General features: G+C 42.4%; 1 protein-coding gene across 2 annotated transcripts in view; it reads right to left on the reverse strand.

Annotated features, from left to right (window-relative positions):
* elp4 (elongator acetyltransferase complex subunit 4) overlaps positions 1-27,279 on the reverse strand; it is a 51,325-nt gene that overhangs the window by 14,847 nt on the left and 9,199 nt on the right. For both annotated transcript variants that reach the window (XM_022192023.2, XM_022192022.2), the window contains 5 exons: positions 26,997-27,133; positions 24,091-24,175; positions 21,089-21,277; positions 17,565-17,673; positions 14,975-15,081 (listed from right to left, as the gene is read on the reverse strand). In XM_022192023.2, coding sequence (XP_022047715.1) covers positions 14,975-15,081; positions 17,565-17,673; positions 21,089-21,277; positions 24,091-24,175; positions 26,997-27,133 — 627 coding nt within the window. The remainder of the gene's footprint in view (positions 1-14,974; positions 15,082-17,564; positions 17,674-21,088; positions 21,278-24,090; positions 24,176-26,996; positions 27,134-27,279) is intronic.

Genomic DNA, 27,279 nt, shown 5'->3' on the forward strand with positions numbered 1-27,279 from the left:
ATGGGTGGAACTGTAAGTTGCAGAGGATATTGTGCATCAGTATGTAATTCCTGGTAGGCTGCTCTCTAGTCACCAGGATGTAAGAACACATCCAAAATTTGAAAATGACTCACGTGACCAGAGTCAGTTGGTTCACCTGACCAGAGGCAGATTCCTGGTTAACAGAAACAACGGCTGGGAACGTGTCAGCTTTCCACGCTGTTGATTCGGTGCAATAAACTGAAGATGATGGATGGAAAGGAAGTGAAAGGAGCAGGTTTATTAGGATTCCTTCCTGATGGAGGGCTAATTGAGAGAGGGCATGCCGTGCAGGTCTAGTGCCACAGGTGGGTGGAGTAGCGTTGACATGCTGTGGCAGCATAGTCAGGATTCCTGGTGTACAGCTCAACTCTCATGAGAATTCCAGGCTCTGTCATATAAAACACAACAAGCAAGGCCTGTGAAGGCCTTTTACACATCTGTGTCTTTTACATATTCTCAGCTGTGGCTGGACACATAAATAGAAGGGGTCACTTCTCCCTTCCTCTTCCCACCAGAGAGCTCCGATTAATAAAACTATTTTCTGCTCCCTACAACATCGACACATTTTGTCAAACCCTGAAGCATGCTTCACATTCTGATGCACTGTGAATGCATCCTGTTTTTGTTAAAGTCTCTCTTGCTTGTTTTTATCTGACGCAGGTACACACATAAGCGCATTTTACAGTATCAACACTTTCTCAGAAAGCGTGTGAAAAATGAAAATGCTCTGGCAATTCCAGCATCTGAATCTCCCTCGCAGACAGGTTGCGTGACCCGTGAGATTTCACACACTACCAGTGCCTGAGAGGAATGTACAGGAGATATGCAAGATTGTCAGGTACACACCCAGAGATGCTTCATGATCTGTGCAATCCACAAACATAAAAACAAAAAGAAATCATCCTGCTTTTGTTTGTATTCATCAAAACATGCCCAGTGGGCAGGATCTGACACGCTAGTCAGTTCTGTCTTTTACACAACAAATGAAAATGATTTTACTCACTAATTTTATTCAGTAATGATTAACTCGCACAACCACAAGTGTCTGTATTGCAGATATAAACTTTCACTCACTGAATGATTTTTGTAGCCTTGAGACTGATGTGTTATGGTAAATACAAATAAGGCTTCAGTTCAACATCATGAATTCTAAATAATTAAACTGTCCATATCTTCGCTGCAATGTTTAGAATGTGACACCTTTAGAAAAAAAAAGGCCAACAACTGTGTACAGAAGCTATCATTTCAGTTCTCTCTGCTTACTTATGCAAGCTTCTGTATGAGCAAGCCAGTTATGATATTTTTCTATCGTCCTTTAGCACATGCAGATCACTTCAGGAGCATGACCTGTTCAGACAGGTACTGGTAAAGCTTGTTGTGTGAAAATAGGGTTGGTTTCCTGCCTCAAGTCTTAAGTGTCAAAATACATACCGGGCTTTGCAAAAGTTCTGTTACACTTGTAAAATACAAGCAAAATGAACACAAATATTTTTTGGTGCAATAAGATCATTTTTATTTTCCAAATATTTCAATATATGTGTTAATGATAATATTAATCAGAAATGTGGCCACCCAAAAGTTTTATCTTACTGAACCAAAAATCTGTGTGTCCATTTTCGTGAATGTCTCAACAAGTGTAACAGAACTTTTGCAAAGCCCGGTACATATCTAGCATATAAATTCTGACTACAATCACACCAAAATCTTGCCTTTTGTCTTCTCTTAATGAGTAGACAAAATGCTAAAAACTGACATGTGGAAAATGCGCACATAGAAATGTAATTTTACAAGATTACTTCAATGTACAAGACTGATTTAGATGAAATACAGAACAATTTTATCATCATTGAAAATGTTATAAACCTCGCTCACCCACAGTGCTTTTGTAAGCAATGGCATAACTTAGACAACATGTACTGTTTGGAGTTTGGAGAATTTGCCACATCACAATGGAATCTCACACGGTAGCACAATCACAAAATTAGCACGACAAAAACAATGCTTCCCAGTTACATTGGCCATATTCATTGCCAAACACACTTACTTCAACGGCCAAATCCCTAAATTAACACCTTTTTGGTGAGAAAGCTCAATTTGGAACACATCACACCAACACCACAGCTGGCATTCAAGGGTAAAATTAATTACTTCAGATACATGTGCTTCCTCTCAAAGTGGCAGACTTATTTGCATTGAGGAACATTCAGCAGAAGTAATCGATGCACACGCAAAATACGGCCACCCAATGACCCCGGCCCCGTCTCAAAGTCCCTCCCCATCCCCAAAGCCCTGACGGCTCAGCCATGCATGGAGGAACAAACACAGGTAGCGAGAGCAAATCAGACCGCAACAAAACACAGAAACATGAATGGGAAGCATTACAATGACGGGCTGGATGCAGGACAATGGGCCCGCCATTAAACAAACGGCAAATCCCAGGATGGGCTGCGGGAGTATGATACAGATTACAGGCACCTAGTCCCTGCCTGGGGAACAGGGGAGAGGGAGAAAAAAGGACACAATATTGCAATCTGACAGCTGACGTCTTCATATAAATGTATGAATTTACATTCCAATTAGAGGAAATTTACATCTTAATCACAGCGAGCAGTGTGTCGGTCCCTCGGTTAGTGTGTTGCTACGGTAATGAGGTGGGATGCTGCTGTGCTCTCTCATCCAGACAGTGATCTGTCAGCAGACGACACCTCCCTGTTATGAGAGAGCTGCACCCTTAAATGCAACTGCCACCACAATCCAGTAATATTCGTTGAAATCTGTCTTAAATACCAACAAGGTGTGAGCTGCCACCCGAGAATAATGCGCCAAATATGGAGTTTGAAAAACATCAAACATATCTTAAATACAGTGCACTGAACCAGGTGTGTCTTTAACTGTCACTCAAGTGACAAGCTTTCAGTACTCTACCGTATTCCGTTTCTAATTTCCATACTAATAATAGGTATATTATCTTTAATGGTTTGACTTTGTTTTATGGCATTTCAAATGGATGGTGAAGCTGTCTGTGGAATTACTCAAACGTATCATGTCATCAGATCACATGCTGCTCCGGTGCTAACAAAGGCAATGTGGATGGGTGAGATGGAAGGATTGTGAATGCATCATCAATATCCTTCTGGTCATCGTTTACATCAATGTAAATCATCGTATCCGAGTCACCCTCAAGGAGAGCGTACAAGTAGTCTTGAGACAGAGGGACAGTGACCATTAACTTGTGGGAGAGAAGAAAAGCAGGCCAGCACAAAAAAAACTTCTTGTTTCGAGTTTCAAAAGTCTCTTTGAGGACATGTCGTGGTGTATTTCGATTAGGAGACAAGAGCTTTTGGTTTGAGGTTTTGGAATCAGAATCACACAGGCAAGCCAGAGGCCTGGACAGGGTCCGATCATAAGTTTGCGACAAAGAAACAAGTTTGCACTCCTCATGTCAAATGTTGGTAAAATTTAGAGAGAACCTCAGCTTTTCAAACTTTCTTGAAATAACTTTAATCCATTGAAATCATTTACTTGTATAGAAGAACTGATTGCTGACAATGCAATCAGGAAGAGCAGATTAGCTACCACCAAACAGGAGAGCACATAAATCATTTTAACGCAGTCCTTTGCCATCTTCACGCTTGACTTTAATACAGGGACGTGTGAACAAAAAATTGGAGGGAAATGAGGCATGACTTCTTTATCACCTACCTCGTAGCCAATCAGACCCCTCCTGCCAGAGACATTGCTCTAATGGCCGATATCTATGGAAGCAGCCTATTACTGGATACTGCCTGTAATTAAGACAAGTCAGATTACACCAGGCCAGTGCATCCTCTCTGATATGTAGGCTGCCATTAAGGTCTGAAGTGGTAATACACTTGTACGCTGCAGTGAGAAAAGAAAGGGAGACGGCTCGTGTGGTGGGAGAAAAAAAACAGTCTGAAAAATGTTGCGTGTCCAGGATAAGTGCTGAATGCATCCCCAAACATTACGTGGGGGTGATATGTGGGGTGGGCTGGGATTCCACTTTAGCCTGCAGGGTGTTTAGAGAGGATGCCAGAAAGCTGCACACAACCCCTTTGGCACTTATCTCGCATATTCTAACATTTCAGATTGATTCCCACAGCAGTGCTGCTTTGCTTGTGCACTTCTGTCCGAGCATCCGAATGAGATCGCCTGTCTTTTTTGGCAGACCGCTGGGGCGGGGGTGTCAAACGAGGTTCAGTGAGTGAGTTTAGCTTGAATGTTCACTATGATTACAACTTCTTAAAACAGGCAGCAGCTTATAGGTGCCAAGTTGACTTAGCGTCTGGAAGCAAATGAGGTGAAAAAGGGCGAATGTGAACGCTGCTAAGTTGGAATAGGAGTCCTGAATGTAGCGAGAGCAACACTCTTAAAATGCTGACTACGATTAAAAAAAGAGGAGCAGAGGACAGGAGCCACGACAAAAGAAGCAGTGAGTGAGAGGGAGACAGGAGGGATGGCAAGTGAGTTTGAGATGGGAGAATGCACTTCTTGCTGTACGCAAGAGTGACCTTGCTAACACTCTGCCTACTCAATATTCACCACTACACATGCTTTTGTGCACTATTCCTCACTCATCTAAGCACGCAAACCCTGCTCTCAATAGACACACTGCTCATTATGAGACTTCACTGCCTGTTAATACCTGTGCAAGTCTCCATGCGTCCACACAAACACCGATATGTCAATCTACTGAAGGTTGAAAGAAAATTCACTGTACTGATTTCATTATAATTTTGCATTAAATCTGCCTCCTTGCAAGACTTCTGTTGATGCAGAGAGCTCAAACGATGACTGCTGAATGTCAGAGTGTTTTTAAGGATGTGCATCAAAGGAGGCGGTTCGCTTTCATGTCTTATTGAGATGTTTTATGGAGAGGGACATTCATTGGAATCTTTCCTCTTGTGAGGTTTACTCTGAAATGATTGAATGAAATCACTCAATAAGTAAAAACTTTTGATATCTGCAACAGAGACATATAATACTGCCATCACTTCCTTTATGAACAACAATAAACAAAAACTTATTGAACTTAGTAATTAAGGTGTATGTTTGTTGTGCATTCATGTCAAAGTATATTTAAAAGGAATGCAACATAATTCTCGGGAGAAACAAAACTAGTGTTATAAATAGCAAGGCATGTAAGGATAACGTCTGAGATAAATGTGTGCTAAACGTAAGCACAGCAGCACACATACACATGTGCATTTGTCACACATCACAGTGGGTTGATGAAGCAAGCATACATGATGTCCCCATTCAAACAGTCTGTGGTAAGTGAGCGTTACAACATCAGGCCATCAGATCACTTCCCTCTCCAAACATGAAGCCTTTAATAGATGTGAAACTCCAGGCCCTGTATCTTTTCACGCCACTGAGTCGCAACTCACACAGAAGAACAGGAGGCAGGGGATGACGGTGCAAAAAAAATAAAAAAAAATAACAATGAAAGAGATTCCACAAGAGCAAATACATTTGCGATTACGCAGAAATGTATCACATTTGATTCGATGCAGGACAAATCTTTCTAGATTTGACACAAAACACACTTATCTGAGGCTAAAAAAAAAAAAAAAAAAAAAAAAAAGATTCATAAGAATCCTCAGACTAGCATATGGAGTAACCTTTGTGGCCTTCCGGACTTGGGGTGGTGGTAGGGTTACGCGGGGGTCTAACGCTCCAAGGACGTAGGCACGCTAGGGAGAGGTGAGCTGTCACCCCCCATTACGATCACCGCCTGAGCTCAGAAAGGGGAGGGACGGAGGAGAGCACGTAAAAAAAAAAAAAAAATACTGGTTCCTCACTAACCGCCATCTAGAGCCATCTCCCGGGCCGCAGAACCCTCAGTCTACAACAGCCTCCTGGGAAACCCTCGCACGCAAGCCCTCCTCATCCATAGCTAGCGGCAGGGCATAATGTGTGGTCGGTAAAAGGAGGGTTTGTGTGTATTTAGTGGGCTGTGTAAGCAGAATGTATGGATTTTGCACAACAAAAAGGACAACTGTGCAAGTATTCTTACTTGCTTCAGAGTTGAGGGAATACAGTCATACGCAGGTCGGGTTGAAAGGCAGCGATGCAGATAAAGAGAGAGCATCTCCAGGCACCTCTTGTTGTTATTAAAGTAGTAAGCAAGGAGTATGTCGGGAGTTCAATGTGATAAGAAACCTCAGTATAAAGAGTGTTGCTAATCAGTGACGTGACAAAAATTGCAGCAATATGACTGAGAATGACTTCACAAAATGATTTAAGATGGTAGTGAAAGTCCATAAAAATGCTGCTAGCATAGTGGGCTGAGTACTGCAAAAGAAAAAATGTTTTAGCTTATTATGTGATATATAATGCTGTGCAATGTTATGTGCCAGCAGATAAGAAGCTTGCCTCAGATTGACCTTTGCTGCCTTTGGTGTAAGTTTGGGTGAGCGCTGCTAGGCGCATTCTGTCCCCCAGATCCCACTCCTAACACCCCTGTCACTCATCATCACTCATCATTGTTAGGGACAAAAGGAAAGTTGGTTAAGCCACACACTGGAGTACTCTCCCACCCAGTGCCAACCCCCTTCACACGTACACGTATGTGTGTTAGATAGCACACACAACACGCACAAAGAAAATTGTTCTATTTCTGCTGCATAAACACAAGACCACTGACTCACACACGCGCCCTAATTCACGGATGGGGTCGCAAACTTTTTGTGAGGCACCATCACCTTGCCCTCCAACTTTTCTTTGAAGTGCAGGCTTGTCCTTCCAATGGCCTCGGACTTATCTACTGCATATAATTAAAGTCTATCAGGGCTCTATATGTTGTCCTAAACTATCCTCCATCATCTGGCTGGGCCTTTCAGTAGCCACCTGTGAACTCTGAAGGACAGGGACACTTGCTCTCATAAAATTCATGAGTGCCGCTACATTCAGCAGCCAGCCAACATCCCTTCAAATGGCCGATACCACTTTAAACAACTCTGTGTTGACTGTTGGGTGAATCCTTTTTAAATACAACCATATTCACAGTAGCAAGGGTTAAGTAGCTCCCATGATTAGCTGAAACAAATGCCTTATGGTGTGCTTGGAGATAAAAAGGAAGAAAGGGGATCAAGAAACCCAATTTGTTTTCGTCATTGAGGGACTGCTGCCACAGAAAGCAATAAGAAAACGGGTCTGGTGTCCAACAGAACTGGTATTTCTAAGGCTGCTTTTCGTGATGAAACAATGTATGAAGTAAACATACATATAGTGTATTTTGTGGAGAGACTAGGGACTCGGAGTTTCTCCTCATGTGGATAAGCTTTTCAAAGACATTACTCTGAAGTTGTAGCAAGAACAGGAAAAACAAGCTTTAAAGAAATGCTGACATTTGATGGTCAACCTTCACAGACATGAGTATTAAGGAACCATGTTTCGGCTGCTTTCAAGTCTGTCCGTGACTGTGCATCCGGTACTGCATTTGGAAAAAATTATTTTTGCAAGAGGCATGACTAAATCATTAGCAATACTTTGTTGAACAAATGCATTTATGCAACACATAAAGATGCATAAAACAAAAAGTGATCGAAGAAAGTGGCAGACACATTAGAACTGACTTTCACCTCCTTAAACTAAGTAGAGTATCATATCTAAATCAAAAATTATTTATCCACTCAACCTTGTCTTTACCCAACTACAGTACTAATGCACACATTTGTTTGCTAAACTACTACAGAGAAAGATTAAACCTTTAATAAACTTGTAAAAGTACTTGAAATTAGTGTCGACAGCATGAGTATTTTTTTTAATGTATTCACAATATGACAGCACAACATACATAAACAATGTGTAGACACACTCTCCTCCTCCTGACCCCCCCAGGATACTGAGCGGTGAGAGTGTGGGAAAGTTATTTTTAGGACCCACGCAGAGAGCCTTCCTGAGTTTGATGCTCCTGCTCCGGATCAACATTCCACCTTTGAACCACTCCGACCATGGAGCTGTTTGTGCTCATGAATGCAATTTTAACTTTCTCCGTGGAGCAACAGCAGTGAGGACACTGTGTCGCTTGAAATGAGACATTCGTTGACTTTTGCCACTATTCTGTGAAGTCTTAATAACAACGGCAATAATGTTTCAGTGCAACTTTAGAATGGACATAGTTTTGAGTGCAAAATATCTGGATTATTGAGTGTTTGACCTTTCAAATACTAAAATGTGCCCTTTTTCAAATGTACTTCATGCATGACTGCAAATTCTAAAACATCCCATCTTGTGCAGTCCAATTTACAGTGTGCCTAATTATTCAAATGTCTCTAAAAGGAAACGCTCATCATATTTATTTCTGCTGCTGCATTTACAGAATGTTTATTAGTTTCTATACCAACAATCATGTCTAACTATTAGGTTTACACAATCAAAAGTAAAAAGAAAAAGAATAATAAATTGTGTTTGACTATGAGGAAAAGCAGCAGAAGTTTTGCACAGGATTTACAGTCAACACATTTGCAACTTTACTTGCTAGGTCTTGCACAAGAAGTGCATGAACCTAAGGCAATATTAGACACAATTTTCAAAAATCTAGGAAATAACAATAAAATGAAGAAGCCAAGGATACAGTGGAGACCCAGTTTTTAAGCACCAGGGGCTATGGTTCCCCAGTCACTACCATTATGCTAATAGGAGCCCTCTCTGAGCACGCTTACATATACTCTATAGTGCCACAAGACCCCGTGGATGTAGGGTGGCATGGATGTTATAGCCTCTTTCCCTTTCTCTAATGGGAGCTGAAGACAACTAGGGCTACTTTATCAGGTCTGAGTCCAATGTGGCCGGTCTAGTCTGATGGGGGCTGAGTGGTGCATGGACCATGTTAAGGGTTCACTGCTCACTGATGAAACAGCTTCACTTCCAGGGCGAGTTCAGGCAGACCACACTCTTACTCAGTCTGGCAGGAGGAGCACATATGCCCTGTTTTGTTTTTCTTTAATACTGTCCGTTTGAAAGAAGCGTTTCGGCATTTTGTTGATATAGTATGGAGGGCAGCACATTTGGCTGTCCCAGATATTCCTTTACTGAGCTTTGACTTGGCTACAGCAAACACAACCACGATTGCTTTTTCTCTCTAGGCGTTTGACAATTTAAAAAAAAAAAAAAAAGTTCATTTGGACTGTTTCAGTTAGTGTCCTCAGTGATTTATGAACCCCGACCTTGTTAGCACAAGCATATATTCTATTCCCAGGTCACAATGACTTCTCATCAGATCCTCTTTGCCACAACAGATGGCCACATTTGCAGTTCTACTCATTAAAATCTGTAGGTTTGTTACAGAAAAGATTTGCGTTTGGTTTCCTGAACTGACACAGTTAAAGTTCAGCATTCAAAAGAAAAGCCCACATGCCTGTGCAGCAGAATCGGAATTACTGTATCATCATGTCAGAACCACAACAAACAAACCCCCCAATCATGCACACGTTTGCTCCCCCCACACCGGAGAGCAGAGAGAACTTACAAGCTGGGCCTTTTCAAACGTACATGCACATTTGCAGAATAGATAAAATCCCTGTTAAATAATAGATGCAAATCTGATGTATGTTGTGAATATTGTTCAGCTGAAGGGTACGATCGCGTGCCACTGACTGCGCCACACCAGGTTCTCTCTCCCTTTCTCATACACGCATAAACCGTAAGCACACCTCATTCCCAAATGCGACAAAGGTTGGTGTGCACCGAGGGAGGAAGTATAAATTATTCAGCTGGAATATTATTCCAAAGGTCCATTCCCATCTGATTGTGATTCCATGGGCAGATTCAGGAATCACAGGCAGGTGTATGGAGACCCAAAAGATATTTTGCATGCTACTAATAGGTTCAGGACATCCAGCAAGCCCACTGTTTCAATTTGGTTTTCTCTTTCAGAACTGTCATTGTGACCTGCTATTGGAAGTAAATACCAAACGACTTCTTATGAGTTCTTCTATGCACTGACTTTTCTCTGATCTTTAATACCAAGCATTATTTAAGACATGAGGAAGTACATATATGACCAGGCATGGGATCCAAACAAACATATAAACAAATACAAAAACAAGCCCTTAGGACCCAGGCTCTGTCTAAGCCATTCTGTATTCTACAATTCTTTCTTTCCCTCCCTTTTTATTTCGCTCTCAATAAGACGGTTTGGTGCCTCTGAGGAAAAGCCCTCATTTTAATTAGACCTGACCTGAGAATCACTTAACTGCTCCTCTCCGCTTATGCCTTCCCCCTCCTCTCCAAGCCTTCGCTCTGCTCCTCACATAGGTCCATTAACACCCTTCCCTCGGCACCCACAGGCTTCAACAGGGGGCAGACACAGGCGTTGTCTTAAAGACGTTTTGAGGACATGCCAAGAAACATTAACCTACTCTATACACCTCCCTCGGACTCTTTCAGTTTGGCTTCCTCTTCCCCTTAAGTCTTCTTCTACTCAACACCATCATCATCTGTATCTTCTTTTCTGCACTGCATTTGTTTCCCCTCCACTGCCTTAAAAACTGACTCTGCTGACTGGGGCCAAGTTCATGTCATGTAGGACAGAAGGTCAATGGACAACTCAAAACGTTTGTAGGACTGAGGAGTTTGTGGGTGTAAAACAACAGTGGACAATGAGTATAATGCAACAAAAGTCAATTGAAAACTCCCTCTAGTAAAAATTAAGGTTTTCTTGTTACTATGTCCATATGTTGTTGTTGTTGTTGTTAGAAGACATTATGAGTCAATGACATGGTTCTGTATTATCGCCTTGAAACTGTAGTGTACCAGTAGTGACCTTTCTCCACAGTCCTTAGTCAGCATTGGAGAATGGTCTGTTTCAACCTCACTAACATCTGCTATAGTGGGAAACATGCTCTCCTTTATAAATCATTGTTGCTTCATCCTGTTCTTAGCAAAGCCCAAGACCTGTAATTTGTTTAAAGTGATAGTTGTTGCATGTTTCAAACTATCTGCAAAAGTTGTCATTTTCAGTGTGTGGCTGCTCCCAAGTTGTTGTTGTTTACTACAGGGAATGGTATTTTGAAAACACTAACATAGAGATAGTGGAAAGAGAGGTGAAAGCGGCATTGTGAAATGGAAGGCTTATGTCAAGAGATCTAGCGTCCTTACAACAGTCTCAAAAACACTGACTTCCAGAGTTTCATACGTAACAAACCTAAAGAGACGATCGTGTAATATTGCAGGGTGGGCTTTCTGCATCATTCTTCTTTAGAATCAGGTTTTGGTTTGAAGATGTATAGCTGAAGTATTCTAATATTACAACTTGCCAGAGTAGTGCCATAGTGTTTGAGTACAGTTGTAGGTGAGCTGGTATGCCCAAGATGCAACACACAACAGAGGGTTGAGTGGAGAAAGATGCTGGTACTTCATAGATAGACAAAAAGGACAAACCTTCCAAATGTCATTTTGATAAATTGATTATATGGTTTTAATCAATTAGTGGAGGGTGACTTGGGTAATTATCTTCAGCATAACACTTTGGCTAACATGTCACAACTATTTATTTTTGGTAGCATTTACAAGTAAGCATTCAAGCCCAGAGCCCTGTATTAGAACAGCCAGGGGCAGCATTAGTGGGAATGCATTGTTTTGGTATTGGTGTGATGTTAAAATATAATCCAGAAAGGTCAGTTTCAACAACAGATACTTAAATTAAAGGTCTAGGTTAATGTTTTGTACAAATTTGAGCCACATTTATCCTTTTTTCTGGATGAACCTGCAACGGCTTACCAATGTTTCATGTTTTACGAAATCAACTGCAAAGCAACAAAGTGATCCCATCCAGATGAACAAACATGTGACCTTTATTTACAAGTCAGAAACTGTAGCAAAACACCAACATCTTGGGTGAATCTGTCTTGGACCTTTATCACATCTTTTCTTCCGATCTTAATGTCACCTCGAAAGACTGTACAAATGCCACAATATGTTGCCACACACAAAATCATTAACACAACATTTAAAGTTCTTGAATACAAGAAAGTTTTTCTTTGTATAGAACACACAGCCATAGTGACATGGCTTGTCAATAAAACAGACACCTTCAAGTAGGCCCTCTAAAAGAAGACTAATTCGACACAAATCCCCGTCTTATACTGTATTTGACCCTGCGACCTGCCTCTGGCACCCCAGTACCCCACAGGCGCATTGCTTGTCAGTTTAAAAGGTTAAACAAAGGTAAAGAGAATGTAATTGCGTACCACCTGCATTCTTCAGCGCTTCATCGTCAAAACATCTTGCATTGTGAAACTAGTGACAGAAGCCTGTGTCAGCTTCATATGAGTGACTGCGAAAATTCTCACGCACATTGCGTGTTAAAGAAAGTTTTTATCACATATTGCATGCCTGCATTTCTCAATACATATTTGCTTGTGCAGATGCATGAATGTCAACATCTCCATGTGTGAGAGCGAGCAATGTTCGTATATGAGTCTGAGTATGTGTTAATCTTGTCTAAACACCTAACACTCCCCTACCTGCTCAGACAGGGCCATGAGTTAATTCTGGCTTCAGGCGTCGTGGCTAATAACTGCTCATCAACCGCAGCTTGAACTCTTGGAAACGTCAAGTGTTACCGTGGTAACTTTAACACACAACCAGCAGAACACTGATGGTGCTGCGCATGGGATGAGAAGCACACGTACCCTAATTTATCAAACAAAGGTAAACACAGTTACAACAATACTTTAAAACAAGAGACTTTCTTCATGAAACAAACCTATACTCTGTGAGCTAGCAAACAAATGTGTTCCGCGTTCCTGAAGTGCTAAGTGATAGGAGGATGAGTCAAACAGCAGATAGAAAATGAGTTACCAGCATAGCTGCGTGTGTAGCTGTGGTGAGATGCAGCTGCTTGACCCAGCTGGTGAGGAGCTAGTGCTGTCAGTCACCTGTCATTCACCACAACTAGCATCGCAAATGAATCCACATAGATGATAGAATGAAATCTGCTGCATTCGCTGCTTTTCCGATATGGAAAATGAGTCAAAAGTTGAAAGAAATGCATAGCAGCAGAATGTGTGGAAGAATCCTGAGCAGAGGAGAGAATTCTGCATTATGCGGCCCCAGGCAAAAGAGTCTTGTAGCCTGAGTAAATGAAGTGATTAGCAGGGATGGTGTGAGCTGTCACACGTCAGACACTGGGCTTAAAATCCAATCACCATCTTATGTGTCAATCACAGGCCCACCGAAGCAGTTGACCAACAGGTCAGACACAGCGTACAATGAGTCACGTAGGCTGAGCACAACAGTAGTTCTGCATGTGATCTGATAGACAGATATACCAAAGCCTGTGCAATGAAGGATGCAGAGCTAACATGTACTCATACCTTTGTGACAGTTCCATATCAGGTAATATACAAATGAATGACAGCCAATCACAGTGCCAGAGAATACAACACAAGCACGTAATTGGGTATTACAATGACTAATCTGTGTTTTGGTTAATTTGATGCATGAGTGGTGATATGATACAATGTACTCTGGGAAATTCCCTGACACATAACAGTGTGTCATAGCCAAAGACTGTGATTGACATTTCATATTAAACACTCTCTTGTGTCATCAATCAAAGCCATGTTAGAATCTTCAAAAATCCTATATGCATATCACTGTTTATTTCAAGCCTGCGTTCTGAGGGAAGTGCAACAGTAAGATTTCCGTTCAACAAAAAACTCCAATAAAGCTCCTTAAACAAGGAAGACAGACAAAGCTGGGTCTTAACAATGTGCTGCTGGGATATATGACACGGTATCCAGGCCCCACAGAGCTACCGGGATGCTCTAGGCCTCAGCCCCCTGGCCTGCTCAATACAGGGGCCTAATTAAAAGCCCATTGAGGATAACCACCTTGACTTTTACAGACCTTATAAATCTATACTAGAGTGGCCTATTCAAGGGGTCAGAGAAAGGAGGGGGAGTGGGCCAATGCAAACAGCAGAAAGGGTTAGACGGATGGTGAAGGACAGCAAAAAATGAGAATGGGTTGACCGTGAAGATGCAAGGAAGTTAGGGGGTAGGGTGGGCAATTCCTCTCCTCCCCTTCACCTCCTGCCTGAGACAATAGGACTCACTAAGAGCCAAGTACCAGAGGGTGGATAAGGTAATGATAATGTAATGAGGACCAATCATGAGCCTGAGCTAAGAGGAGGGCCCCTTAATTTTGTCTCTAGAGTGGTAGTTCGTGGACAGATTGATTGCTCTGAGTGAGAGTGATGATGTGACACATGGCAAAATGGAAAGCATCTCTGACAGGAACAGAAAGAGGATAAGAAATAATAAATCAAAATGAATTGAAGACACAGAAAGACCAGACGCTCATATTAATATACATGGTGTGTATGTGTAAATCTGTGCGTATATATAGAGCTACTATGCTTTTAGAAATGCTTTCTGTTTGTTAAAACCCTCAAACCACAACAGACATTTTTAAAGCATCAGCATCATCACTGGTGACTTAAGAAGACCAGTTCCTAAAACAAATCAAATTGTGAAACTATACATTAACTTAAAACTGTCATCAGTAGTTCTTCATTCATATTATGAACTATAGATAGATTTTTCACACTCTGTTTCCCTGGATGTTACACTGTAGAACCTTCTGGCACCAACAGAGTACAATCAATAGCTCCACTTTGATTTGTCACCCAATAGCAGACAAAGTACACACGTTTTCAGAGCTTGGGTTACAGTCAGTAATTATGAAGGAGACCTAAGCTGAGTTTCTTGATAAATAATTACTTTGCACCTAAATCAGCACTGTTTTAGCTCAATATTTGCATAGTGAGGTATAAGACTACAATAGAGGGTAAAACTGGGGGCAACAACGAAATTTTAAAAAAAATCGACCACGTGAAAAATACAGTATTCAGGGCACAGTCACTGAACACTGTTTTGTTTAATACAAACCCTGCGTACACAGAGTAACCTTGATGACATACCTCAATAGTGAATTGTTTTCTCTTGAGCTTAAAGGCCAGGTCCTTGTGGTCGGGGAGCTGGCTCGCCAGACAGTTCAGGTGAGGTACCTGGTGTACATGTAGCAGGCCTGTGAAGGACAGAGGGGGCAGATTAAACCTGAAAGCGCTTAACAGTGCATAAAATACAACAAGGAAGATATTCCCATCCTATCCACAGTGGTGCATGTTACACTGTGCCAATAAGAAAACCACTTTGTGCTGGACAGAAGTGTGCTTTGATATCTAAGTAAAAGAAAATAAGTAAGAAAGCTTTTTCTTTATGCATGCAAGATTCATTATGGATACCAACTATCACTACAATTTTAATTTAAAACATTTTAAAGTATGAATATTCTTTTATTTTAAAGATTACTAACTATTTCTATTTTAACGTAGCAATGCTAAAAAAAAATGCAATAACGTTTTTGCAAATTTGAAATTTCTGTCGTGGCTGAAAGGAGACATTTTTCACTTCTTGATATGTTAAATTGTTTTTACAGCATGTTTCAAGGATCCGCCTGCCGATTACAAAGTGCAGGATACTGACAGTTTTTAGAAAATTATGCATGTTGATGTACTCAGCTGCAATATTTTCTTGTAAAATTTGTTTACATATTTAAAAAAACTGGCATCCAAGTGGTTATGGCACAAACCACATGAAAACCACTGCCCTGAGCAGTGACTCCCGGTTTAATTCCCTGCTGGCCGCACCATTTGCAGCATGTCATTCCCTTACTCTCTTTCCTCACATTTTCTGTCTCTGTCAATAGTCACTGTGAAATGATGTATAAATGTCCCCATAATTAAAATTAGGACACACATTAACAGCAGTTTTCAAACGACTAATTCTGCACCGAGCATCACAAGTACAGTTGATAAACTCGCCTGGCAGAAACTGGAAACATTGTGGTACTACAGTGAAATGTGAAGTATTACAGTCAAAATGACTTGTTTTCAGGTATCTGTAACATTCCTATATCAACATTTCTACTTTCTTTTTCCCAATTTGCTGGAGTGCAGGCATAGGAAATTTGCCAACTATTACTGGGAACATTAGTGCATCAAAGCATTTAAAAACTAGGTAAGAGAAAGCACTAGGGATTTGTTTGTTAGTCTTTGTTCCTCATTTAATTTTCACCAAAGTTGCATTTTCATAAAACTGGATATGCACTGTAGAAGTGGGGCTGTATAAATAAGCGTGAGAGAGAAAAGGAGAGATCGAGGGAGTAATGGAGAAAGGAAGACAGTCAGAGAAAGTGGGGGATGGTGGGTTCTCTCCTCTGTGCACTTGGGTGATTTCCCCTTGCCTGATTTGCAGTGACAGGCTTCCCAGCATGCTTTGAGCAGCCCTGAACTGCTGCCGCAAACACACAAGCACGCGCATCCGCACGCACTCTCACACTCGTACCAGATGCGTTTGCACTCATGAACACACATCAAAACAATCACACACACAAATGTATTTCATAACCCAACCAGAATTTCACTGGCTGGTTAAACAGGGCAAATATATTTTTGAACAAAAGACTCAAACAATATTAACAGCAAATTCCCAGGAACATTTGTGCGACGCAAAACAATTACAAATAATGATGTGCAACAACAATCATACGTCGCATGAGCTTAAAAGCCACCTGCATTGACAATGCAGAGGAATGTGATCACTATGGGATGTGCTATCTAAATAAAACATGCTGTTGGATGAAACCAGAATTCGCCTTTGAATGTTTTCAATCTCATCCCTTCATCTGTCACAACCAGGGCTATCCAACCTGAGGGGCGGGAGGGAAAGGGGGAAATGAGAGGAAAAGCGCAAAAGTGAGTGGGAGAGTTCGAGAGGCACTGCTAAAAATACCCCACTCGCTTAAACTGACCTTTCTGCATGGAAAGTGTGATAGAGTGATAGAAAAGAGGGAGTCAAGCAAGAAAAAGAGAGAATGATAAAATGTACAGAAGGAGAAAAAGTGATGGCGAGGATCGAGGGGAGCGGAGACAAACTGTGCTGTCTCACCCTCCTCCCCAATCCTCTTTCTTCCCTTCTTTCTGTTTAACCGTCGCTTACTGGTGTCCTCTCCCTCTACTGAAAGCCTTGCCCTCCATTTATTAGCAGAGCATGCTGGCCATGGAGACATTGAGCGAGGGATAGAGAGATAGAGGCAGAGAGGAAGAGAGAGTGATGGTGAGAATATCGATTCCCCAGTGTTGGTCTGCTCTGCTCCAGAGCCTCAGGGGTATGGGACTGGGGATGGAGAGTGGGCGAGGCGAGAGGGAGAGAGGCTCTGCTGGAGGGGGGAGGAGGAGGAGGAGGAGGAGGAGGAGGAGGAGGCAGGGATGGAGAGGGCGAGGGTGCGAGGGAGAGGGGGTACAGCGTGGCAGCTGAATCCCCCCGGCCTGTCTACTGAGGAGCACGTCTGATTGAGCAGCAGCACACTAACGCGCACTGACAGCCTGGCCTGCAAGGGGGCTGCCCTGCCTCCATCCACAGCCCAGCCCCAGCCTTAATGCACCGCCTGTGTGCGTGTGTGTGTATTTGATGGAAAAGAGACAGAAAGATAAGCGAGTGTGTTCTTACCATGGTAGTCTTTGTAGAGAGGGTTGGTCTCTCTCTCAGAGCCTTTGAATGATTCCAAGGCTATGGCATTGTCACATAGCCTGGTTATGCTGCCCATTAGAGCCCTGTCCTGTAGGATCGAGCGGAATCGAGATTGAGGCAGAGGAGGACAGAGAGGGAGAGAGAGCGAGAGGGAGAGAAAGAGAGGGAGAACATGAGCAGGTAATTAAAAGCCTCCTGACGGGCCATCAGTGTTGCAATTAAATTAGGTCATCATTTCCTGTGGCCAGGTCATTCCTGCCCATGGCTTATGTGAGAGTGATGAAGTATAGAGCGCACTGATAGGGGTTACACAGGTGATGTAGGGACAGACAAATGGACACATGTCTTATATCAGTCATAAACCTACACACCTGAAATGGGGAAAACAGTGAGCAACACAACTGGAAGATTTTACTTCATCAAACAGCATCTTTTCTAAAAAAGCTTAGTTTTTGCACAATCTTCAACATGCACACAGCAGGGGAGGACACAGTAAAAGTGGGAGAAGCAACATGGGCTTGATGTGGATAGCTCCCCCTACTGGTTAGGCCAGTGCCTTGACAAGAAGGAGGACAAATTAGGGGTGAATACAGTAGATCGAACGAATGAGGGAGAAATATACAAAAGGGTGGAAGTAGAGGGTAAAGTGAGTGGAAGGGAGGGAGACAGAGGGACATTGGGACAGAGGGAGAGAGGGAGTCTTGCATTATTAATCCCTTTGCCTCCTGAATCATTCACATCCTTCTCTCTGTGTTGGCTGCCACCGCCTAATGCAGTTTTCATGCCTTCATGTCTTTCCCCCACTCTTTCTTCTTCCTTTTCATTTTTGTCCTACTTTTAAAGTATGCATATCCTACCAGTCAGTACCACCAGCACTTACAGGGTATCTGAGGTCACTCATGTGCAGTAATTAAAGCAAGTGTTAGAGTTTGGATAGAACAAATTATTCAGAACATTAATAGTACAGTATGACCGCTATGATGGTGTCTGCGCGAGAGATGTGGCCAACTAAAACTTTATCTGTAGTGTTCCTTGGCCATGATGACTCTTCTGTTTATACTTTGATACAAAGACTGGGCTCTTTTGCAAAGAGACAGAAGTTTCAAGGTCAGATGAATCCATCATATCCTCATCGAGTAGGTTAGTACAACAGCAGCAGGGCAGAAGGAGGGTACTGAGACATGCATGTGCTCCATGGATTCTTGAGTTTAAGGAAGTGATTACAGAAATGCTCACCTTAACTGCATATCACTTTCTACATCTTGTTTATAATTAAGGGGCTCTAACAAGAGTCATTTCAGTGTGCAATGAAAGTTCATGCTGGCTCAATTAGCTCAGATTCCATCAGTGTAAATCCCCTGAACTTCAGCTGAGAGCCACTGACTGGCAGGCCATCGAGAGGGCCCAGTGTTCACCTTTGCTTATAATATTTTACTGAGTGACTGGGCTTATCCTTGCCTGGCTCCATGAGGTTTGTTTGGCTGTTTGGCTAAAGTGTAAACTTACTTGATTCTTTGTCTATTTGCCAACACTGTATTGCGTATGCATATGGCTAAACATTACACTGCGGAAATAGCAAATAAGCTAAGCTATAAATCTATTCAATATGAACCATTATACAGTACGTTAGTTGGATGGGCACAGGGTTGACTTTCTGATGGTCAAAAACCCAGACACATATTCCTCATTAAAAATAGGAAAGGTTATGACTCTTAGAGCTTCCATGATTAAACATGCGGACTATTTTACATTTGAAAACAGCCAAAAAATATGTAACGAACAGTTATACTATTACACTACTAACTATACTACAATGAGGCTCTTGAGTAAAATGTCCAAATGAATAATAATTGTGGAAAAGGCATCCTCTGTAGCTCTACTACAGAGGACTGTGGCACCAAGCACAGTTTGCTGGACTAATACAAAACCACAAAACTCAAAATATTTGCATACGTCAGGACATGACTGAGTCTGAGCAGCAGCTGAAGTGTACATGCATGCATTTTAGGGAGGACTGTATTTTGTGTTTGTGTGTGGGATGGGTGTGGTAGCAGGAGATTGTATGATGGAGGAGAACCAGGTTAGGACAAGCCTAATTAATGTTTCAGATGGACTGTGGCACTGGGCTGCTGTGAGGAGGCTTTCAGTGAGTTGCTCAGCTTCCCAAGCTGCTCAATAATGGATTGAGTATTGTAGACTAGTAGGAGTGGGCTAGCTGGCTGAGACCTCACTGTCTCGGCCAGCTAACCCACTGCTACTAGTCTAGACAGTCTTCCAAAGGCCACACTCTCTTAACTAAGCTAATTATCTGACACTAGCAGTAAGATGCTACAGTAACACATCAGTTTCTAAAATATCCAACAGTGTTGCCAGTTTGAAGTGAGTTGATTTCACACATTGGTGACTTCAGGTGATTAAGCAGAATATTATCCTATAACAACAACATCAAGCGAGATTGACAATGTTAAACTAATCATAAGGCCATAACACAACAGCCTCTAATTACCTCTATGTTGGCTTAGTCACCAAACACCTGATTCAGTCCAAAATTTCCCCCTCTCCTCTTCTTCCCAAGCTCATTCACTTCTCTCCCCAGGGTGGAGAAGGGGGAGGGGGCAGATTAAGGGTTTGGAGGCCTGGCCAGAGTGGGACAGGGGGACCGCTCCCACCACAGCTGACATCTGCTAGTTAGCCACTCTACCTTTTTTGACTAGGCCAAGGCCGCTGTGCACTGAGCACATAGGCCTGGAGCCAGAGCATGTTGTGACAACACAGCTGTTCTATAAGTTAAACACTGACCTATATCTATTTTTAAAAAAGGGATCACAAATATCGCAGTTCCCATACTCTGATGAATGGGTACTACAAGGAAGTACGATGTTTAAAGTGTGGGCAGGTTAAGAACATTTTCGTAGAAAGTCTCAGATGGCTTTTCTGGTGAGTCTGCTTCTATGGTAGAGCGTCTGGGGGAGGGCTGTGGTTTGCCATATGCCTCAGCAGATGACTCCACCTTCACACTGAGAGGCCAGACTGGACACAGACGCATGCACGCGGACCCATACCCCCCCACTCCATTCCCAAGACACACAATCCACAAACACAACTCGAGACACACACAACTGCAAGGAGTTACACTTGTAAGACAATAAATGCGCCCGTAGGCACACACTCTGAGTACAGCTTGAAGTAATTGAAGCCAAAACAAACAAACATAGATTTAGAGGCCTTTGAATGAAGTGTGCACTCGACTGGGTCAGCTGAGGGAACTGATTCATGGAGGAAGAGGCCCCTCTCAGGCCTGAGTCATACCAGGGCGACAGTGAACCAAAGGGTCAAGAGGCCTCACTACAAAAGACTTCATATCTTTTACTTTACAAGCCAAAAAGACAAAGCAAGAGTTACATTGGGGTGTTCTTAGAAACTACTGATATGCTATTTACAACTATTTAATACTGGCAAAAAAGAATGTGTGAACTGTGTTAAGCTGTGTTACATTGTCTTACCTGGATAAGATGAGAAGGTACAGTAACTACGGCAACTGCCAGCGATGACCTCAGCAAGGCACGCAGTCCATAGAGAAAGGTAGTCAGGGCGTGGCTATGTCTGGGATTGTCATGGCAACTCAGGTCATCACCCCACAGAGCTGAGCCAAGAGAGTGAAGCCCAACTCGCAGGATGTTGCGTGACTTTGGCTATAACAAGCAAGAAGAAGCGGTCAGAAATACGGAAAATGTGCTAAAAGTGATGCAAAGCAGTAATGTTTCACTGAAGCACACACAAAGTACACTTTAATGCAATAATTAAGTTGACAGAGCAGATCTGAATATTATCTGATAACTGCAAATATTTCAGAAAGGTGCTGCTGTTTTTTTGGGTAGTATTCCCAAACTCTGAGAGAGAGCGACTGGACAGTCTGCTCACCAGCACAGACGATCGGAACACAGTGCCCAAACGTGACTGGACACAACTGCCCAATCACAGAAGCCATCTGACACACGCACAATGGACCTGTCAGACAGGCTTCCAATATGGCCGCCACCCAGAAACCCCAACACATTCTTGGCACCACAGCAATGCTCTGCAGCCAAGGGGGCCTGGGTAAGGGTGGAGTGCCGTCCCTTGAAACCCCCCCACCCCTCCACAAGGGATCAACGGTAACCCACTCTCAGGAGGACAGAGAAAAAGTGGCCAAACAGTGGTAGGATATATATCACTGAAACTGAGAGAATGGATCAGCCTGTCTAAACTGTGAGAGGTTTTTAGCCTTTGGTACAATTGCCTTTTATTTGGGGTTTCTTCAGGATGGCTCCTGATTACTGAGGTGAGAGCCAAGAGTGATTAACAAAGCCCTGGCCTAAAATCTGCTCACTTTTCGCTTTTTTCCCCCCAGCCTCTTCTCTCCTTTATTCCTCCCCCTCTATTATCACCACCCTCCCAAAATCTCCTCCACCCCACTCCCCATTGCTTCCTCTCCCAACAGTATGACCTAAGCTTCGTTTGGACCTGGATCAGAATCACAAGGATCTAAGAAAAATAAACCCCATTGTTTCGGTGAGTGTTTCACGGTCGACTCAGGGCTTTCCAAAGGACTCTCACACCGGACTCCACATTCATCTCTCTTTACATGAGTCAACATCAGTGCTCCATCTCTATACCCTGCTACGCTTAAAAATTCGTGATGTGTGTGTGTGGCTTTGTCACTATTACATAGGCCCTTTCTTTGTTTAGCAGGAATTTCCTACACAGGTTTTGGGGGCCACAGATTTAGAAATCTATGTCTATGTCTGCAGCCCACAGGGGGGAACTGTGGTAACATGACTGTTGCTGTGGCAACATCAGGACGAGAAGCCAAAGTTAACTCCTATAGTTTAGCCTATAGAAAAATCAGGGAACAGTGCCAGTAGGGTCCAGCCAAGGACCAGAGGCCAGCCATATAGACTACAACAAGCCTGGAACCACAACCTAATCAGGCAACGTCTGTGGAGACTCACAGTCCTGCTGCTACTCCTGTCTTGCTTATCTCAAATCCTACCAACGATCCTTGTTTTAATCTGGTCTTTACATAACACAGTATGTATTAAATCCATATGTTGTTAACAGCCACAATGACCAATTAATAAATCAACAAACTGATATGAGCGCTCTATCGTCCATACTGAGCGTTTTGGTGCCAGTGCCCATGTCGCTCTGTTGTGGTCTGCATTCCTGGACTGTGCCAAAAGCATGTCAGGCGGCCACACTGCTTTAATGATGTCAGCAGTTAATCTGGTGTGTGAGTGACAGCGCTCGGGGAGGGAAGGTGGGGAGCAGGGGAGGCAAATCCTGTGTGTGAGTGACAAGGGGGAGAGGTGGCTCCAGGTGACGAGCAGAGGGGTCACAGAATGTAGGTGAAAAAGACACACACATAAGTATGTGCACATACACACACACATGCACGCATGGGATCACAAATAAGACAATTTCTATGCTCCCATGAACCAACAGAAGTATTAGAGGGATCTATCTATCTATCTATCTATAGGGTGAAAAGAGAGATAAAGAGAGTGAGATCTGTCTGATATCCATCCATCTGGACGTTTCTGGTATTCTGTAGAGGACTGATGATTATTAAAAAGGTGAATGTCAAAGGAATGACACACACAGCTGGGACACACAGGTGAGGCCAACCTGAGCAGGTGAGAGATTTGTGGTGGTTGGAATGAGACAGAAACGCTTGAGTTGGAGATGTAGATCTAGTATTTCTCTTCTATTTATTAATACTCTTACATATATTTCACATAATAATTTGAAAGCATAATAGTTTGACTCATTGTGTTCAGTAAATGGTGAGACTACAAGTAGACATTTGCAATATTGTACACTATAGTACCAGGTACTCATAAAGTTCACCTTTAATGACAAAAATGCACACCTGAGTTTTGCATACATGAATCTGTGTGTCTATTGGTGTGTGTGTAAGCGTGTGTGTGATATGACTGGGAGCAGATGCTTGCTGCATCTCAGTAATGTTTTCTGTTAAATCCACAGACATTGAGATAAACCATGACTACCAGATTGTAGATTTGTGGGTATTGTCATGCCTGACAAAATTGGACTGCTAGGTGTTTTTGTTAAAATAAGACAAAGTGAAATGAATAAGCACAATGCACACGATGTCACATTTGAATACAGTCCATTTTAAGTTGACTGGCTGAATGAATTGACAGGTGATCAAATTTAACACGGTAGAACTGGTGGCTGGAAGTCGACAGTGCTTTTTGTTCAGTTGTTTTGCCTGTTAACAAATGTACAAACATAGTCACATATGGGTATATGATCAAAATTATAAAAGGATAGTTTTGTTTTTTTTTCCAGAAAGGATGTGATGCTTTCCTTCACAGGCCTAATATAATTTATACTACCAATTTCAAAAAGGCTGTAGTTGCAGAATAAATACATCAAAAAACCTTCCGATTTTAGGCTGAAACGAAGAAATGTGAAACCATTGTTTCGTTCTGGTTCTTACCATTGAGGCAGCTATATCAAAGCCCTCCCTGTGTATGACCTCTTGAAGTGATTTCAGCAATGCAGAGTAGGACTCAATCATGGGACTGGAGAGAAAAGAACGCAGAAAAAAGAACGAACACAGTGAAGCAAACAACCAGAAACGGAATACAAAAGGGTTATTTAAGACGTGTTAACTGTCATTGAGACCATTTTGATAAAACTGGGCCAAGCCTATCACGGCAGTTGCTTAATCCTCTATGACTGCAGCATGTTCCTCCTGACTGTGCTTTTCTGGAGCCACTGAAGCAGACAGATGATCCATATCAAGAGATCCAATTAATTTATTTGGTTGATTAAATTACAACATGACTGGTTCTCTGTCAGCTCCCCGAGGATCTGAATGTGCCGAGACAGACAGACAGACAGACAGATGAGATGCACATATGCACAAACATACACACAACAAAGATGTTAAGGAGGGGGGAATTAATGGGCTGATATCTAAAATAAACAAGGAACAGCATTTTGGTGTTTAATCAGGGGTAAGATGTGCACCACTGACAAAGGGCATACAGTACCACCAGAGCCACATTTAGCAACAGTCAAGGGATGGGTTACTGCTGAGCCCACCATGTGCCTATCGGATGGCCAATAGGAATGTTAACCCCATCTTTTTACACAGGACCCTCCACTTAAGAACGCCCCACCATTGTAATGACGACTCTGTCGTGACTCACAGTGGGCTGCTATGTCAGTTGTCAATTCAACCTGCAGGCTACAAAAGCTGATACACATAGATTGGTCACACGCCAATAGCCCTGCATAAAGAACAGTAATACACACTTGTGTTGATTACACTTGGCCAAGTATATCCATGTACTCTATTTCAGTTATTCAGCACAACAATGGTGCCTCCTGACCCCGCTGTGGCTAATGATAGAGCTGGTTTGGTGAAAGACGGACACCTACCCTCCATGGCCTCTCTGCCCATGCCCCAGCTCTGAGGTAGGGGGCTGGGATGGTGTGACATGTAGTCGAGCAGGAGGTTGCCTCTGGTTGGCAGCCATTGTGCGAGACGGCATTGTGTTTTAGCTACCCCTACTGAGCACCCCTCATTCAGGTACCAAAAAGGTCTAGGTGCTTAGCTACAGGGGCTAGTTCGTCAGCTAATTGGGATCATGCATAGGGAAGCTTCTTTATCTCAGTGTCCCTCTTTCAGTGGGGGAAGAAAGGAGGAGAGAAAGGGGGATGCTTGGTCTTAAACAACAGGATCTGTATCACCTAGAGAGCAATTTGTGCCAATTATGCCTTCAAGTGAAACGGAGCAATTTAACAGCTAGGGTATCAACATGGGGCTGTGGACACGTGCAAGGGGGAGCAGCCTGCTTAGGAGTTAGTGTGGTACGTGTGCAATGTGTTGAGTGTGTGTGTGAACGTAGCTGTGTCAATACTGGGGCGGGCCTCGGGGCACAATGGTGTGGTGCAGGTGTAGTTTCCCGCTGTCAAAATGTCCATAAGATCTATAACCCATTCAGACCCTACAACAGTTCCATTCTGTCACTCTTACTCACTGTCAGCATCAGTGGAGAAGATTTTTTATTCTGTATTTCTATTTTTCCCATTAGGCGTTGTTAAGTTCCACACTGAGATTCGACACAATAGCTGATGGTGTCCACTTCAAGACCCACACTTGTAAAGACGTAAACGTTAAACTGAATGTCCACAACAGTTAATGTGTTTGTATGGCTGCTCTGCTAAATGGTCCCTGTTTGTTGATATAAAGGAAGACGGATTCTATAAAGCCTCCTCCACATCCTCTGCGCTCCAGATTGCAGTATTTACCCAGTGTGTGTGAGTGTGCCGTGGTGTGCCCTTGTGTGTTCAGCAGCACTCTTTGAGTAAAGAGCCTGCATGACCTCTGAACCCTAAGTACACTCAAGGCAGGAGAAATCAAACAGACGCTGAGCAAACAAGAGCCTTATTTGAATAGACATACACAACCTTTCCAAGAGGTTGAATGACTCAGGCCAATGGAAGCTACACAGAATAGACGAACCAGGAGGATTTTTAACTGATTTATATCAGTTGTTAAAGGATTATTATGCTAAGTGATTCAGTATTTAAAACACATTTTTCAAAAGCATCTGGTGAAACCTGACATTTCAGCTGAATGCAGTAAAAACTGTAGAAGCTTTAAGCTTTCAAGTGGGCGTGCCAACAGTGAAATGACCAAGATGATTTCAGCTGCTTTTTAAAAAAAATATTTCGAAACACTTCAGTGAGTCTCATTAAACATTAGCAGAAAATCAATAAAACATGATTTTTTTTTCTCCATCTACAGGTAATAAAACACACATTTTATTAGGGCTGAAAAAAATGAATTGCTTGATTGCCTCTAATAAATAATTGAATGGATTCAGTATTTTTTCAAGTTTCTTCCCATACTTAAAATTTAATATTTTTGGATTTTAGTCTGCTTGCTATGAAAAACAAGATATAAAAAATATCAAAGTTTGGCTCTCAGGATAGGATTTTTTTTACTATTTTGTGACATTGTAGAGAGAAAACAATTAATCAAAAAATAGGAAATATTAAATAACAATTAAAAAAAAGCCCTAAATTTTATGACATTTTTACAAATGACCATCGTAAGCAAAAGAACATCTCTATCTTCTCAGGTTGTCTTTGCTGTAATGCACATGCTGAGTACAGGTCTTAAATTCTTGAAATCATATCGGTCTGTCCACATTGTCGGCTTACCTGTAACCTGTGAAAAATGCCACGTTTAGTTACCTGTGTTCTGTGGATAATGTCTTATTTGTGCAACTGTGTTTTGTGGATGATGTCGTGCTTGTGAGCCTGTGTCGTGTGCACGGTGTCTCATTGGTTTCCATGCTTTCTGTGGACGATGTCTTGTCGCTTTACCTGTGTGTGGTTGATGACTGGGTGGGATGTTCTGGAAGGTAGAAGCGGTGGCACTTGGCTGCCTGGCGAATTTCTGGCTCCATCGTCTTGGAGACGTCATAGTAGTGCCCGAACCGGGAAGTGGATGCCAGGGCACTCTGGAAAGGTCAACAAGTCGATTTTACATTTCAAAATACGTACAATAATTCCACATAAATGAATAACATTTTAAAATATATATGTTTGTTCTCAAATGTCCTTATACAAATGATGTGTATTTAACTTATTTCAAATAAGAATAAGG

The sequence above is a fragment of the Acanthochromis polyacanthus genome, chromosome 2 (assembly GCF_021347895.1).
Source record: "Acanthochromis polyacanthus isolate Apoly-LR-REF ecotype Palm Island chromosome 2, KAUST_Apoly_ChrSc, whole genome shotgun sequence".
Lineage (NCBI taxonomy): Eukaryota > Metazoa > Chordata > Actinopteri > Pomacentridae > Acanthochromis > Acanthochromis polyacanthus.